Below are 11,833 nucleotides of genomic sequence, written 5' to 3'. Positions count from 1 at the left end.
TCTTTGTTGTTTCTAAAATTCAAACTGCTGTCCTATCCCATGCTAAATACAAACAGATCTGACAGTAAGGTGAAATGCTTTTGAGAGTACGTCTTCCATCTGTTCCTGTGGGTGTCAGGTGATTGACAGCAAGTACAGGCTGATGTGACGAGGACACAGGTATGAAAACGCTTGACTCGTGAAAAAGAAATAAAGTAAAAACTGTGGCAGAACCACATTAAGGTGTCATGTTCAATGTGACGGATTATCTAGCTCAGGCAATTGTCAAGTCAGTGGAGGTTGTTTTTCATGCTGTACATGGCAGCAATTGGCTTCTTCTGACGGGGAGGAAGACGTGAACACGAATATCTCTGACTGCTCAGGCTGTGACAAAACAGGAACAATGTAAAGGAGAAGGGAAACCTATTAAAAAATAAAATAAAAGAACATTTTATTTATTAAAGAGGAAGAAGGAACCTTTAAAAGTGCTGTGAGTTGTTGCCAGACATCTTCCTCTGCTAAGATAGAGCTGAATCTTGTCTGTACCTTCCATCAAAGCAATATGTTACATATAAAAGAAAACATTAGTAGCACACAAAGCCCGGCACAGAGAGCCTTACTCTGTCATTTAAGGTTGGGCTATTTCACACTCTGAAACAAGTTTGAAATGTGATGGACAATTGGTTGTGTTGCCTTGTAGAGCACTCTGCTTTTCCTATTTCTTGTGCCAATGTCCTATCAGTGGTGTTTTCAGTTTCCCTGGTAACAATTATAAATGAACAAATATATTAACTGTAAGAAAAAAGAATTGATTTATCCTTTTTAAGTGATTTAACAAACAAGAACGCCAAACTGCATCTGGTTTCAGCTTCTTCAATGTGAGAATTGGTTGCTTCTTCTGTCATTGCAAATGTAATATTTGTAGCTTTTGTGCCATTGGTTTGACAAATCGGGCTATTGTTTAAAATTGTGATGTGATTTCTTTTTACCTTTTCTTGTACTATTGGACACCAAACAATCAAAACATTTGTCAGCAAATTAATTGATAATGATAATCGTTGCTGGTGCCCTTGCCGAGTCGTTGCATCCCCCAGACTTAGATCTAGAGAACCAGACTGCTCACTCTCTTGTGGGAGAAAATCTAAAAAAGGGTCAGCTGTAGACCAGAGATTTGGGTTTGAACAAGTCCCAAAATGGCCGAGTACATTGCGGTTATGAATAAGTAATGACCTCCCTTCTCTCAACATCTGTCGAGGTGTCCTAAAGCAAGGCACTTAATGACTCTGGCTGTACCAGAAAGCTCCAAAATGTGCAACTGCATGAAAAAAAGAACCAAAAAAAAAACATTCAACTGACTTTTCTTTAACAAAAAAAAAAAAAAAAAGATGCATGAAAGTAAAATGATCAGATCCAACTGTGATCAGACAGTCTGGTCATCAACAAAAAAAAGATAAACCTGCCTAAAACTATTCAAACGGTGCGTCTGCAACAATCAGGGCATCAATTAGTGTGAGAGCATTAGTGCCTGTTTTAGCATCAGAGCAGACTCAGTGCTTTTGGTGCCGCTGCGTGTGTCTGCACATCTGTGTGTTCATGCACAATCTTAGTGAGCACAGCCACTGAAGCAGCACAGTCCCAGCTGTTCAGAAGAAAAAAAAAAAGACTGTCAGCAATCACGTTTCGTTTCTCTCTTCATTTTCTCCAGCGCGACATGAGGTCAGCTGTCACTTCTTCACTGAATGCTTAATTATTATTTGGGAAACAGATCTTGATTTTACTTGATCCTGGGCCTCAGTTTTCTCCACCACAGTTTCTTAATTAGCACATGAAATGATCTCATCCTTATTTATGAGCTCTGCATCTTACATTGAAGGGTGACTCTTTGTTGTTCGCTGTGTTTTCTTTGTTTGTCTGTTTATGCATTGGCCAGATTTCCATTTTTGAACAGTAAGTTAAGAATTTAAGTGAACTGAACTGTTTTTGAAATTATTAATGAATTGACGGAAAGCTTTTGGCCAAATGTTTAGATAATTGATTAATCGTTTAAATTATTATTGAGCAAAAAATGCCAAACATTTGCTGTTTCCAGCCTCTTAAATGTGAGTACTTTCAGTTTTTCACTGTTTCATATCATTATGAATTGATTACTTTTGGGCTTTTGGGCAATTTAAAGACGTCAGCCTAACCACTGGGGGAACTGTGACTGCAATTTTTCATTATTTTTGGACATTTTGGAGACTAAGTTGATTTATCTGAAAAAAAGGAAAATAATTAGTAGCAGCCTTAAAAAATAATTGATAGTTTTTTTTTTTTAATGGGAAAGCGGATTACAGGGATATAAATCAAAACACTAGTATGTTGTCTGTGCAGCAAACCCTCTGTGACCACCATGACGAGGATAAAAGAATCCACCAAACGGTATATATGGTGCAAAATGCAGCTGCAGGAGTAATGGGAGTCGCTGTTCTTGTCTGCTGGCATGTGCGCGGTGACTGTGCCAGGACGGTGTAATCAAGGAGAGAGAGAGAGAAACGTCGGCCATTGTTATGCAAACGAGATGCTATCGGGAGAAGCTTGGACTCCTTCCCAGGTTCCATCGCTGTCGTAGCATTTCAGCGTCGTGGGTCAAGTGACATGGGGAGTTTCTGCCACGAGGCGCTCTCAGTGTGAAGTGCTGTTTGGTTTTTCACATATGCATGTCCCTCATTACTGACGGCACCTGACGTACAGGGCCATCTGTCCGGGAGATGAGAGATTATAAAAGGGTGTTACAGTGAATGTGACTCTTACAGCGGTGGAAGTAATGAAGGTATCATTCACTGTATTATTTAAGAGTGACAAAAGCCAAGCCACACTACCCTCTACTGCTAATGGATCCCAGCAATTATTTTTTGAATAAATCTCTGTCTGTGTCCGTCTCTTGCTCTTGCTCGCTTTCTCTCTTCCCTTTTCTTCCTGTCCTTTCGATCCTCATTTCTGCTTCCTTTCATCTTTTCTCCCTCTGAACCTCCCTCTCGTTTTCTCCTCTTGTTCCCTGATTTGCCGATGTCCATCTTCGCCGGTGCTCCACCTCATCCTCATTTTTGCTTTCTCATTACACCTCCACCTGCCCTCGTTGTCGGGCCTCAGCTGCTCTTACCTTTGCTCGTGTTCTCACCTCACCTCACTCTCTCTTCTTCTTCTTCTTCTTCTTCTTCTCCTCTGCCTCCCACAGTCCCAGTGAAGCTGAGAGAGATGTCGCAGAAGAAGATATTCCTGGTCTTCGTTGCCATCAGTACTGTCAGTCTTCTGCTGCACCATGGGGGCCACTTCAGCTGGTGAGTATTGAAACACACCCACACATATGCAAACACACACTTACTTACATTTTATGTTCTCTATCTCGGTGAGCCCATATGGTGCTAATTACAATGAAAAATCTGACAATGGCAGCTCCTTTTCTCTATTAAAGTCAAATTAATAGAGGGACTGGCTCGTTGTAATACTCAGATCTGGAGACTTTTCGTGCCAATGACCTGTCAAGTTGGTCAAGGGACCAATTATAAAAGAAAAGAGAGGCAGATCTTTGACAGCCCTGTGTTCTCTTCCCACACCCATAACGTTTTGCTCACGAAACTTCTTCCCAATTCCTGTCTTTGCTGTCTTACTCTGTTGAACGTTTTTGCTCTTCCACACCTTTTCAAAATCCGACTCTAGTTTGGTCTGCAGTGAACACTAAATGCTGTAATACTGCAGAGTATTCATTATGTATGCAAGCAGTACTACATATGATTGGACTTTTCTTTGATTTTATATTTAGCCCTTTTTCTGTGGTAAAGTTGTGTCATGAATATTCATTACAGTTTGGCTACAATGATTGTGATACTTTACCTCTTTACACATTTAACACAACAACTGGTTTGTTTTTAATTACAATAAACTGGGAATAATTAATTTAGATATCGATATGATATCGAATGATTACACAGTATATCATGACACCATGATTCAAAAGACAGTCAATAATTGACTGATATTGACACATTGAAACACTTACAAACTGTTCAGACACACCTTATATTATCTTGCACTCTCAGTTTCTGATACTCCGGCCTCAAGTGGGTTTATCCTACTTCATTGTCTCTCCATCTCCTCTCATTTCAATTCCTCAAATGTTCCCTCATTTTTACTTTCCTGTTGCACACCTCAGTCTCTTCCATTATCTGTCCAGTGTCTGTGCACTTACGTCTCTAATGTCGTGATTTTAGTTGGAGTGGCTGCTCCTTTTACTGGAGCTAATGGAGCTTCAAATAAGTGATTACATTTTCTTCTACTTTCTCCAGGACCATGGAGGCTTTCCACCTCGGTTGTCCCGCCCTCCGATCCCACCCTGCCGCAGGCTTGAAACCTAAACACACCAATGTGGCCTTCCTCAAGACCCACAAAACGGCCAGCACCACCATGCAGAACCTGCTCTTCCGCTTTGCAGAGCACAACAACCTGACGGTGGCGTTGCCTGTGCAGGCCTGCAGCCACCAGTTCTGCTATCCACGCTCCTTCACCTCTCACTTTGTCCATCCGCACACGCTGCCGCCAAACGTCATCACCAGCCACATGCGCTTCAACAAGGCGGAGCTGCAGCGCCTGATGCCGAACGACACAATATATGTCACAATATTGAGAGAGCCGGGCTCCATGTTTGAATCCTTGTTCAGTTACTACAACCAGTATTGTCAGAGTTTCAAGAGGGTCCCCAACGGCTCCCTGGAGGCTTTCCTAGAGGAGCCCTGGCGCTACTACCGGCCAGATGAAAAGGACTCCATGTATGCACGCAACACCCTGACTTTTGACTTGGGTGGAGACAAGGACCGCCCAGCAACAGATGTGGTGTATGCGCGGGCCTTTGTTGCAGAGGTGGAGCGAGTTTTCTCCCTGGTGATGATTGCTGAGTACTTTGATGAGTCTCTGGTTCTCCTTCGCCATCTCCTCTCCTGGGATCTGGATGACATTCTGTACTTTAAGCTCAACATGCGGACCCCGAGCTCAAAGCGGAGCCTGACACCGGGCCTTCCTGCAAAGATCCGTGCCTGGAATTCCTTGGATGCACGTCTCTACGACCACTTCAACGCCTCACTGTGGCGCCAGCTGTCGGCCCTGGGTCCGGCCTGTGTGGCAAGGGAGGTGCGACTCCTTCGCCGAGCCCAGGAGAGGCTCATGAGGAGCTGCTTCGGTGGGCGGATGCCGCTTCTCCGCTCAGCAGCACAGATCAAAAACAAGGATCTCCGCCCCTGGCAGCCTAGTGGAAAAGTCGATATTGTGGGCTACGATCTACCAGTAAATCTCAGCCGTGGGTTTTCGAGCCAGGCCCAGGAGCTCTGCCTCAAGCTCATCATGCCAGAGGTCCAGTACACACGGGTTCTCCTACGTTCCCAATCACTGCGCTACCGACGAAGCTACCAGCTCCGGTCCCCGCAGCAGTCACATCCCCTCCAGCAGCCCATACGTACAGTCCTGCCCCGGCACCGCAGTCAACAACCTCCTGCAGCCCCCGGCCCTGCGTCAGGAACAGGGTCCACCTCCACTTCAAAGCCTGCTGCAGGAACTCAAGGTTGGACCACAAAGATAAGGTCTAAATCCTCACAGACCCAGGCCTCATAGATAGGCCTGGACAGAAAACAGAGACTTGAATGTAATGTGAGTGCCCAAACAGACTGCATTGTTCTGCCCATCCTGATCCACAAGACAATGACTGGCTGGTTGGGGGGGTTTTGGAAACAAGGGTGTCCTTGGAAAAAGTCTGGGTTGTTCTTGAATCAATGTCTGTCTTGTGCCCTCCAGAGTCTGGGATAAAAATAAATGAGGAAAAAAGAGGGAAAGGAGGTAAGACATATCTGGACTTGAACTTGAATCTCTCCCCTCTCTGGTCTGCGAAACAGTATCGGGGTTGGCAGACACAAGGGTGGGAGAAATCTACACTGGGACTCGGCTCAGTTGTGCACCTCTTCACGCCTGACCGAGGCGGATGGGAGAGGGTTTTAGGTGAAAGTAGTTCTTTGAAGCAAATCTGTTATGTGCAACCAGGACTCAATAGGGAAGTGGCGATATCAGGCCTATTGTGAGGCACAGAGTGGGCTTTGTGTGTATCACACTGGTATTGTATCATGTTACTTGCTTTCATTCTCTGTTTCTCGAACTCTCGTTTGCTCTCTCTTACTAACATATGCCACTTTAAGTCCTTGAGAGAGACGTAATGACGTAAAGGGATCAGCTGTCAGGTCTCCAAAGAGCCTCCTAAGAGGCCAGACAGACATTGAGATCACCTCCAACCATTATTACAACAGCACAATAAACAACTCTTCTCTTCTTCTTCTTCTTCTTCTCTTACGAACTGTATACCCTAAAGCAATGGAGGGAAGGGGGGGAGGTTAAAAGACACACAGAGAAAGAGAGAGACCAGAGGGTAAGTCTAGAAACTGCTGGATACTTAATTTGGCCATCCATTATGACCAAGACTCACAAAGAGAAAGAACTCATACATAAAGCCTGTGTCTCTTCAGCCTTCAGCTGACATCTCTGGCTTCCCTGCTTCATTCTCTCCATCCTCCATCCTCTCATCCCCGCTGCTACCCTCTGGTCAGGCCCTCAGTCCAGAGAGGAGCCATTATATCTTGCCTACTTCCCCCCCCCCCCCGGTTCGCCCCTGATTGCATTGTTCCTCGGACCACCAGCCGAGATCGCATCTTGCATTGCAGAAACCTTACGTTGAAGGCAAGGTTTCTGGATGTGGGGTTTTTACTTTTAATCTTGGGTGTTATTGCACTAAGATCTCCAGGCCTGCACTCTATATGAAAGCCGTGGATTTAATAACCTACCAGCAACCCCATCATGCCGGCATACGTAAAGAAACGTAAAACAACTTGACAGGACAAAGACTTGAAGCCTGTGGGTCGCGGCGTTTGAATATTTAATCATCTCGTCTCACAGCCCTCCTATGGCCCATGTGCTTGGGTTACACGGCCGTACGTTTTCATTAAGGACATGATGGACCAGCTCATTTTGAACCCAGAAGCGCAGGAGGACAAAGCGAGCGTGATCATGTAAAATGCTTAAGGCCTCTTAAGGCCTCGTGGTCCAGCTGGGTTGGCTGCGATCTTAAAATGTCATCGCTTATCTCAGCTGTGATCCATCTTTAATGCATTCTGCTCATATTTAACGTGTCATTTATGTTTTGTTATTCCTCCAGTGATCAGCAGGGTACTGCAAAGTGACTGGGGAGGCGGAGGAAGGATGTCTGGGTATGTTTGTGTGAGTGTGCGAGAGTGTGAGTGAGCCAAGAAGCGGCTCTCTCTGATTCGTGTTTTTTGGTTTTTTTTCATGGCCAGCCAAGTTGGCCTGGCAACAAAAGGAAATCATGCGTGTGAGATTTATTAAAACTATGTATTATTTATTATCGGGACTTAAAGAGTCCCATTACTGTATTTTTAACTGTTTTTTTTTCATGAATCACTGGATAAAAATTGTGCTTTGCCATCTAGTAAGTGGACCATCCTATGTTCAGCACACCACTTCAGGCAACAGCGGTGGAAGTTTTACATAATGCAAAACTACAAAGACCACTTCTGAAAACTGCACATAGAAACACGTTTAGTCGCTTTAAAATTAATCTTTAATTCTGCAGTGCTTAAGTGCTCAACCACACGATGCTTTTGTGGTTGGAGCCTGACGCTCTGTAGCTTACAATAATGAAAAACACACAAACCGCTGCTGCTCCTTCTGGAATAAAAAGTGGAACGTGTGGAAAACAGACCTGAGCAGAGGATACAGTGTTTTATGAAGTGGCTGTGAATATCTGAATTCAAAGTGTGCTTATCTGAACCTACCGGAGGAACCTCAGCTTTGAAAGCATGAGATGCACAGTAGTTTTTATTTATTTACAGACATTTGTGTTCAGATATATGTAATATTCCTTCCAAGGCACATACACTGTAAAAACTACACACTTTGGCTCGGCCCACTTTAAAGGGTAAGGCTGCCATTTTTGTGTGTTTTTCTTTTCTGCCAAAAAAATCCCATGAAAAGACCAAAACCAACAATGCGGAAGTCTGTCTGCCAACCTCCCCACTCTGTCAGCTGCACTGCCACAAGCGCACTGGTTCCTACTGAGAATATTTTTAAAAACAGGTATCAAATATGTCGTTTCATGTTCTAATAAAAACCATGTAATTTCATAAAACAGCTGGGTACTATATTTTTTAGCAAATGTTACTCAAACATAAGTAAGTAGTGCCTATTTCCCGCTGTGGATGAATACACATTCATTGTTCTAGTGAGTATTTATGCCAGCAGGATGGTGTATGTGGGATAGACCCAAAATAAACTACAATGCCCATGTTCATTGTAATGAAAGAGCATGTCACTCAGTGCAACAGTGTGGCTCATTTGTGTCTTTTTAATTGTTTTTGGGGAAACAATGAAGCTCTGTGGCACAGAGGAATAAACTACACCAGGCTTTGACTACACAGACAATACTTGTTGCATTAATATGATCAGTTCATTGTTGACGTTGGTCTTTTAATGGGATTTAATGGGACAAAAAGAAAAATAAAGAATATTGTTAAACCTATCCTTTTAAATGAATTTACTGCTAATGCTGATGCTCAGCTGTATTTAAATTCATTTGAATTCAGGTGCAACATGTGAAAATCATTTCAGCGCTGAATTCAACCACATTAATCTGCTGTAAAATAACAAGAAAACACTGTATTTGTGTTGTTTGTCATTCGTAATCATCTATGGCGACCCAAAGTGTTCAATATTGAATAAATAAGATATTGTGAAGTGAATGGCCATGAGAATATACAAACAACATATATAGTCATAAAGTTATGACTATTCCAATGTATTTTTTGAAGTCAGCTTTTTATAGTGCAATTCTTTTTTCATATTACTTCTTTTCACAATAACAGGGTTTATTGCAGGTCATGATTGTTTCATTCCAACAGTTTTTATATCACAACACCATTTTTCCTCAGTGACTTTCATTTTGTAATGTCACCACAGTTATGTGATCGGCTGTTGCCTGGGTCGGAGTCACACTTTGTTAAAGGGACATTTTGGAATAAAAACTGTCGGAATGAAATAAAAATGACCAGAAATCATCTCTGTTCAGTTTTAAAGGACCTATTTGTTGCTGTTGCTATTGCTACATCGCCAGCATTAGCATTAGTAGCTGTTTATTTACCAGTTTTGCCAAGAGCTTCAGCCATTGTTGCGTTTTACAAGACAAGAGTTTATAATACACCCTCTGAGTTGCGCTACTTCTTCAGGGCAGATTGGAGGCTACAGTGACTCTGTATCGGAAACAACAAGACAGTCCGACCAGGGCGGGGCTAGCTGGTTAGCATGTTAGCTGCAGTAGAAGAAAAGAAGTGATAGAAATAAAACAAGTTATTATTGGTGAGTAAAGGAATGATGTTTGGTGTTGAACTTGAAAAGTTTCTTTTAGACTGGTAAATAAACAATCGTTAATGCTAACGTAAGTTATGTAGCAATAGCAAAAATTTACACATAGCACCTTTTAAAGATTTTTTGCTTTGTTTCACAATCATGTGTTTTCTCTTTATTTTTTTTCATGATTATTTTATGAAGTCTAATTTATTTTATTTTGAACACGTTGGGTCTCCATAAGCACGGGCACAGAACCTGATATGATTAATAACCTTTAACCTGATGTTTATTGAACACAGCTGAGATATTATAAGGTACTGTAAGTACTGATACGGTATAGTGAGTATACAGTAATAAACTGATGCTCAAACGCATCCCTGTGGTAGATCAAAATAGGTACAGTGTTTGCAAATGCTTTTCCTCCTATGTCTGTGTCCTACTGGGAGGCAGCTGAACAATATGTCTTTATTTCCCCTCAACTTTTCATTTATGATCCATTTCTCCCTGGCTGTGATTCTTTTTAAAGTGCTCTTTTGATTGTACGAGTTGTTCGCCTGGCTGTTCTGCTTCTTGTGAGAGAGTTTCGGTAATGGTCATGCTGTCATGTCTAAGAGTCTGCTATTCCTCTTTGAAAATGCCAGAGAGGCTGTAAAAACAGTACTCTAAAATCTCATCCTGTTCACATTAGTTGCCCCTTCTTCACTTTTTAGAGTGACGCTGTAAAGCTGTTGTTTTATATTTTCTTTTTATTAGAAAATGAAACTGGGCTTCTTACTTGTGGTGTCAGAGCAATTTTTTTTGGGGGGGGGAGTAAAAAAGAAACAGTTCTTTGTGACTGGGGGAAAATGGCATACTTGATAATACTTTGACTGCGTTTTCTTTGATCTGCTCGTGTATTTCCTCTGTTTATGAGTTTATCTGTGAACTGAGAAGAACGAGACTCTCTGTGATTCAGTGGAAGAGTTTGGGTGTGTGACGGGGCTCAGAACAAATGGCTAGCGACAATCAGAGCTAGGGGCCGCAAAGCTTTGTAATGATGGGTGGTGAACGTGACAAATAAAGTTTGAATGATTTCAATTCATCCGGGACTGAATGTGTGTTTGTTACCGCTGTTCCTCTTTACAGTGCAGATTTATTCAAATATGCACTGACTTGAATTATTCTGAATATTAGAGAAATGCACACACACTCTTCATCACCAGCGATATATAACACGCAGTGACAGTTGCTCAATTAAGATTCTGATTCTAAATGGTTTCTATTTCCCTGAAGACCCAAACCAGACATTTCAGCCTGCAATCAGTTGTTTGAAATTGCCTCCATCCAGCACGTCTGCCTAAATGAATGAACAAATTGCTTCTCGCAGGGGCAAAAACAAAATGCAAAGCAGTGGGTTTGATATGACTGTGATTGAAGCAATCACGACGCTGTGCCGTGAGGTGGCCCTCCGGACCGACAGCACCTCAGCACCTCTCCGTGTTTCTTCTCACACCTCTGCTGCCTTCCTCCTCTTGCTCTTATCTTCCATTATAATCGTGGTTAATCATAAGCATCATCATCATAATTACAGTAATGTAATAGTGACATAACAACCTTTTTCATTGTGCTTCCTCCTGCGAGTCAGGTGCCGCACGGAGACACTTAACAGCACAGCACGGCAGAGTGGCAATTACTGAACAACACTATAGAGACATTTAAAAATAAATAAGATAAACGGTGAGATCTCAATATTACCCCCAATGTCCACTGTGCATAATGTTCTTCTCTCCACTCTGATATCTTTATTCACCAGTTCTATTTTTGCCTGAGCAGCTGACATCGGTGATGGTTGAAATCCACTTTAGTCCGTATTTAATGCCTCTGTTTATTAATAATATTCAATAGCTCATTTCATTAGTTATTGACTTTTAATGCATGTGAGTGGACGCATATTTGGCTTATCATTGTGAGCATGTAGACATACTGATATTAGTATCTATCTCTCCTAAGTACAGCGTCACAGAGCCACCAGCATGGCCGTGGACTCTTGTTTACAGACATACTACTGATTGTTTTCTTGGCGTTAATGTCACTGCTCTGAAATCTGTGAAGCAGGAGGTAATGCTAATCCTTCCCTTCTGCTAATATTCACTGCTGGAGAAATAGCCTACAGATAGAAAATAAAGATAAGACGACATGCTGCATACAGTAATTAGTCACCACACTGATCTTGAACGAGCTGCATGCAGATTTTCAAAATTGATGCGGAACACAAAAATGTGTCAGCAAAACATTTCCAAACCATTTGGAAGTGAATATGTTTGTGAGCTGCTAACGTGCAAATACCTTTTATTTTACAAGCAAATCTTGTATTAAGCTGTTTTGATATGTCTGACTTGGTGCTACATGATATAAAGGTGTCTGTATTTAAGGTAAGTAAATGGTAATT

At 42.2% G+C, this 11,833-nt stretch overlaps 1 protein-coding gene across 1 annotated transcript; it reads left to right on the top strand.

Annotated features, from left to right (window-relative positions):
• The first annotated feature begins 2,932 nt into the window (after positions 1-2,932).
• gal3st3 (galactose-3-O-sulfotransferase 3) lies at positions 2,933-10,486 on the top strand. The gene is made up of 2 exons (XM_023396741.2): positions 2,933-3,296; positions 4,302-10,486. Exons 1-2 carry the CDS (start codon positions 3,025-3,027, stop codon positions 5,614-5,616), a joined length of 1,587 nt encoding a protein of 528 aa, XP_023252509.2. The 5' UTR covers positions 2,933-3,024; the 3' UTR covers positions 5,617-10,486.
• The last annotated feature ends 1,347 nt before the right edge of the window (positions 10,487-11,833 follow it).

This window comes from Seriola lalandi, unplaced genomic scaffold, assembly GCF_002814215.2.
Source record: "Seriola lalandi dorsalis isolate HSWRI2012SDOR001 ecotype SW California unplaced genomic scaffold, Sedor1 jcf7180002054983, whole genome shotgun sequence".
Taxonomy (NCBI): Eukaryota; Metazoa; Chordata; class Actinopteri; order Carangiformes; family Carangidae; genus Seriola; species Seriola lalandi.
The sequence above is the reverse complement of the archived record's forward strand: the minus strand, read 5'-3'. Positions and strand labels throughout refer to the sequence as shown.